General features: G+C 42.4%; 1 protein-coding gene across 1 annotated transcript in view; it reads right to left on the minus strand.

The window, feature by feature from the left end:
• The window catches only part of LOC113034972 (uncharacterized), a 31,102-nt gene extending 26,113 nt beyond the window's left edge, over positions 1 to 4,989 (minus strand). The window contains exons 1-2 of the mRNA XM_026190183.2: positions 4,816 to 4,989; positions 1,982 to 2,367 (exon numbers count right to left, since the gene is read on the minus strand). Coding sequence (XP_026045968.1) covers positions 1,982 to 2,367; positions 4,816 to 4,826 — 397 coding nt within the window. The 5' untranslated portion in view covers positions 4,827 to 4,989. The remainder of the gene's footprint in view (positions 1 to 1,981; positions 2,368 to 4,815) is intronic.
• Between the last annotated feature and the right edge of the window lie 1,011 nt (positions 4,990 to 6,000).

The raw sequence follows: 6,000 nt of genomic DNA on the forward strand, positions 1-6,000 counted from the left end.
ACTTTATTTTTTATAAATGTGTCCTAAACCAGCAATTACCCCATTGGGTAAGTCTCTTCTGAGGTTGAAGAGCAAAAGAGCTGAGGCCTATTTTCCCACATAGGCTTTTATACTTTACAACTACAAGTTTATTGCCAACCTTCAGTTGCACCCCTACTGGCCATTAAACAGAATGCAGCTTTAAGGTACTTCTGTGTTGTCACTTTTCAAAGCAGGAAACTTCAGCCATCTTTAATACTGTTAAAGCATGCAAACACAGCCCACTTAAATGTGACCAACCAATACTACTTGGACTACAAACTGAAACCAGAAAGATTCCATTACCAAATATCATGCTCAGCCATTGCTCAATGTTTGTGTGTTTCACATCTGCATTTCACCTGCAAGTTTGCTAAGTGATACTTAGCGAACGCTAAATAATGCTTACTTTGAGGAGTCAAGAGTCTTTAAGAGTACAGACTCAATTATCATTATGAAATACTGATACATTATGACTCTTTCACATCATTTTAAGTTTGACTAATAAAAGTGTATATAAATCTGACATCCATTACGCGTGGCAGTAACGATGATGTCAGTAGAAATGTGTTTCTTTAGGTTCACTGACAGGTTCCTACATTGTGTGTGGAATAGTACACACATGCACACATTCCTGGGCATGGCCCTGTTAGTCTAGCCATGAGTCAGGACAACGTCTGAAACAAACCAACATCAGCAGGATTAACAACTCCTAACAGAAACATGGTACAGAATGGTCATCACGCATTACACCATTATGTGTTTGTCTCCCTCAAACCACCAATGTGAAGATGAAAATGACAAACCCTTACAGAGTAAGGGTGGGATTAAGACTTTGAAAACTAATGTGAATACAAGTTGTCACCGTTTCTGCTTTTTTTTATGGGTTTTTTTGTTTTGTTTTTTGCAAAACAAAATCACACATCCAACCTATTGGATCCACCTTTGTCCACAATGTTATAACTATCACTCACCCTTTGTATAAACAAGTCAACAGTTTCCTTTTAAATTAAACCTGAGAATGTTATTCAAATGTATCCTGCAGGTTTTAGAAAGGTTTTACACACTCGAAGGCAGCAGGCATTACTCGCCAGAAAAACAAAGTACTACTACAGTGGAATGAAAACAGAGAAGCAGCAGAAGTGGATTTAGCAGCATGGAGGAGTCATTAGTGTGTTTTATATAAGCATGTTTCCACCTGGATTTGTTGGATTTCTCTTCAAGGGCAAACAGAGTAGCACATGCAGAGTATTAGTCAATAAACCAGAATCTCAAAAACAAAAAAGCAACAGCCTTACTCATGTGAGAATAGCAAGCATAGCACATCAAGGTAGTGGAAAAACGGCTCTCTTTCATGACTAAGCTCTAGAGTGAGAAAGGGGTGAAAACAAACACATCTTAAGTATGAAACTAGATATAAAAACATCCTAAGTATGTTTTTGTTCATCTTTTCACTATCATTGGTAACACTCAACACCACCGACCGCCCAAAGCCCCAAATCTTTGATAGAGGAAACGTGAGGGAACTAGTTGTAGACTCCTATCTAGTTTCCTATTAAGCTGCATACCCACACAGCCGTCTTACGTCCAGGGTAGTCTTTATTGACTGAGTCAGGTCAAACTTTCACCCACACCTATACCAGTATTAGCAGTGCGTTTAGGCATTTAGACAAATTCCTACACTTTAATTTGCATTCTTTATTGTGAGCATGAAAATTGTACTGTGTGCATGTCCTCTTTTACCATCTACAACAACAGCAACATCATGACGAAAGGCGCAAGGCGAGAAACACCTTTACCGTAATGTGAAGTACAGCCACCTTACATTACCAAATGGAGTTCCTGCATCTCGGTTTGTCACTCCATCACTTGGGAAACGACTTTACAAAAAGACACCTGAACATCTTCCACGTGCGTGCACTCACATTAATGCGGGAGTTATACATGAAGAGTCTGTGCTCACCGTGTTGCGTGCCCGGTCCTTCACCGTGCACCTCACCCATGCGCTGCAGGGCGTGTATTAGCACCTGTCCGGTGAGGCTCGGGGTCTGTATCGCTTTGTCAGACATCACTGGCTTCGGGGAGAGCGGGGAGCTTGGCAATGAGTCGCAGTCAGAGGAAAAATATCCACTGGAGGAACGGCGAGGGAAGCGGAATATCGTCCGGCTCTGAAAAACGTCAAAGCTCTTCGGGGTTCTGCACCAGGAAGGCGAATCCGGTTCTCCTCCTCCGGTAGAGCCGCGGTTTAAACGGGACGTTTGCGCTCCTGTGGCACCGACAGGTGGTAGATCTCCTCCGCTGGCCTCCGATGCTGTTACTGCGGTCGAGCCATCGGACGAATTTGGTGGTCTGTTGAATGAACAGAGCGGCACCGTCAGTTTGGCTGGTCATCCCTGTGCTCAAACAGCCAACAGCCTCTCGCTGTTGTTTCGTCTGGAGTTTCAGGCGCACGTATTCCAGCGATCCGCTGGCAGGACGTGACTCTGTTTCCAAATATCCCATCAGAACTGCGGGACTTCTGTCACTTAACTTAATTTTACACACGCGCCAACTTTTTTTCTCTCCTTTTTTTGCCAAATCATAGCAGATGTAACGTGCTAACAATAAGTGACTTTTATGAAACGGTACTGTATTGTAACTTACTTCTCTGTGTAGCTGAAACTCAGATAAGCACAGGGAGTTCAGGAGCGAGTGTTTGGCTGTGCGCTGAGCGTGTTCCTGCTCTGTGGCCCAGGTTTCCTGTCCAACTGGCTGCCCGGTGCGCTTCCATTGTTTGAAAATAAATTTGCTGATTGCGGCACATCTCTGTTTGCCTGATAGGAAAAGCATGAGGAAGCCCCAGAGTGACTTCAGCTGCGTCACAGAGAAACAGCCAGAAATAAATGCGCCGCAACAGACCGCAATCAGCCTGCATATCAGCATTTTCAAATAAGTAAAATATAACAATCTTGAATTTCTCACATCGGTGCTTATTAGCAGTTAATAAAGGGATTTGTGAAATCAAGTTCACTCAAGTAGTCTACTGGTTTCTGCAAAGTCAGTTTATTTAAGGTGATTTGCGCTGAGATAACAACGATTTACACATGTGCCATTTTCCGTTTGGATTACTGAGCTTCAGACTCTCAATGTGACAGTCTTACAAAACAAAATCATGAAAATGATGTTTTGTTGCGGCACTTCCTGTTTGTCCAGAATAAACTGCAGCTTCCTCGGCCCACGAATCCCCCGCTGTAATGACCTGTAGTGCAAGGCGTCTGCCAAAATGAAATTCTAGGCAGACATTTTTTTTATTCGCCGGTATTCGCGCTTTTATTTCGCACATCTCTAATGTAAATATTCATCATAGCGTTGCTTTTAGAGGAGCAGAGGAGGAGCGACAACTGTGTGAACCGGGCGCGATGGCCGTACTTCAACCATATGAAAATTTTTACTTTCCTTGTGGGTTTCAGTACCGATCCGAGCGCCTCCGGAGACAGTTTGCGCACTAGAGAAATAACAGTGACACGTTCGTGCGGCTACTACGCCAAGAGGGAAACAACACAGTGGGAAGGAAGAAAAATCCGCAAAGCCGGTACGAGAACACTAACTCGGTGTGTTTTATGTAGGTGCAACAGGGCAGAAGATGTAAGAAAATTCGCTCGGCGACACGTCTGCACCGAAACTTTATGAACACAAAGAGGTTTCCGTGTCTTCGTGGGTGACGGCTGACATTATCATCGGATAGAAGAAAGTGACCTCTCGGTTAACATATTAGGTTTCACTTAACTATTAAAACACAAACAGCAAAATAGCTGAGCGGCCGTGTGTGCGTACGGCTTTACTCGCTATCCCTCGCATGGTTATCTGCAAAACCAAGTGGTGTCGTGCGCCATCTCCAGTCCTGGGAGTCTCATAGTAGCGTGCCCAAACATATCCATTAGTGTCCGTAATTGCCCATTATCACAAGAATTAATGGGAGAAAAGTTCAAGCCAACTAGCCGGAGTGGATAAAAATCTCCCACGCGGGCGTCATCGCCTGACAGTAGCCGTTAAGTAGAAAGGCGGACGAACTCTTTAACCTCCCTTAACAAGGGAAAGATGAAACAAAAAAACAAACAAAAAAAATCAGCTCTTCTGAGGAGTTTAAATGGAGAATTGTCGCTTAAATCCTCAACCCACTGAGCGTGTGCTTATTTCTTGAAAGAAGCTGTCGTCACTCTATCGAGCAAATAAAACGCATGTTTTTCCCCTCTCTGCATCCCTGGGGACACCGGCATTGACAGCATCTCCTTTACAGTCAACACAACCGATGTCGGGTGAAACCAGACGTTCACCCGTCTACAGAGTTAGCAGATTAATAAGCTGAACTCGAGCCAGCGCGCCGCGTTGCCAAATATACCGGCGGAGTCAGAGGGTCGCTGCAAAATTCACACCCAAATCCAGATTAATGTAAAAGAAGAAAGTCCCATCAAACACGGGACGGTCGTTTCAAACACCCACTGCACTACTTTGTTAATTGCTTTAGTAACCACTTAGTAGACATGCGTGGGAAGAGCACCTTTGTTTAAAACACCTTTTAAACAAAAATGTCTTCATGGTGATTGCAGTGACATTTCACAATAATATGAATAATTCAAATTTAGATCTACTGATTTCTAGATTTTTCCACAAATCTACCAATATACTAGGCAGGTGTCGGCTGTTTGCAACGTGACACCTGACTCAGCGACTGAAACATCTAAAGAGCACGTTTGTAAAGATTTGTGTATTTTTTTTAAGTAACACACATATTTTTTGGAGCCCGTCCTTAAAACTCACCTTGAATGCATTTCAGGATCGTGCCTCTGAGTACATAATCCAAGTAGAGCTTAAAAAAGTAACATGAAAACACAACAAAAAAGAATGAAGTGTTTTAATCAGTCTGCAAACCTGTAAACAAACTCAACCCTTTGTTTGCTTCCTCTCCCTTTCTCTATGTCGCGTCAATAAGGCAAACTGTGCGTAACAGTACACTATCTACTCCAACAGTCGGTCCGCCCCTGGGAGGGACCAATGCTTTAAAGCCTATTACAGCTCTTGAACGACCTCTGTATGTCAAGAGGAGCATTTCCAGTGGCTACCCATGAGGCTTTCTTTGTGCTCAATGTAAGGACACCAATTATTAAAAGTTACAGAAACAAAATTTGCAATGTAATTACAAAAAGTTTTGTTAAACCAAAATTGTCATTGCACTCATTATGCCACAGGCTATCTGGCCCCAATTGTTTGTGTTTATAACTTGGCAAAGGCAAATGATTGATTCCCAAATTTTAAACAAGTGCTGTATGCACGCTGGAACAATGACTGAAAACAGGGAGGGGGCACTCTGTGATCTCTCTGGCACTTTTACATCTGCCTACATTTATACACATTATTCAGTATTCAGGATTTAAGCCTATTGCTGGATTTTTTGGTTTTCCCTTTTTCCACTGCAGGACATTAACAAGATGAAAAATAAATGGTATAATACTTTACCTTCTTCTTTTTGCACCCTTTTTAAAAGGTGCAAGTACAAGTTTGCTCATCCAAGTTTCATAAATCTGGTAAAGTGCACTGGCACAGTCCAGATGTAAGGATTTGTATACAAAATTACAGTACCCATCATTTCTTTGTATTTTGCTAGGAAAATGGGAAATCTGTGCAGCAGTTTTTTATGAAACATCGAAACATAAATGGAAGTGCAGTATATAAGGCAAAAACAAAGTTTCTGCAACCACAATGAGCTTGAAATGCTATGCCATAATTCTTCACTACAGTCTAAACTCTCATAGGTAAGCTTTCTTTTAATTTCTTTACATGGTCTCCAGGAATAGTTCTCCAGTCTTTGTGGAGGACATTCTAAAGCTTCTTTGGATGCATTTGTTGCACACTGCTTTAATAATGCTGAGGTCTGGGCTCTGAGGAGGACAGTCCATGAATGATAATATTCTATTGTGTGTTTTTCTGTCCAGGTATGCTTTTAGC

This window comes from Astatotilapia calliptera, chromosome 13 (assembly GCF_964374335.1).
Source record: "Astatotilapia calliptera chromosome 13, fAstCal68.1, whole genome shotgun sequence".
In the NCBI taxonomy this organism is placed as follows: domain Eukaryota; kingdom Metazoa; phylum Chordata; class Actinopteri; order Cichliformes; family Cichlidae; genus Astatotilapia; species Astatotilapia calliptera.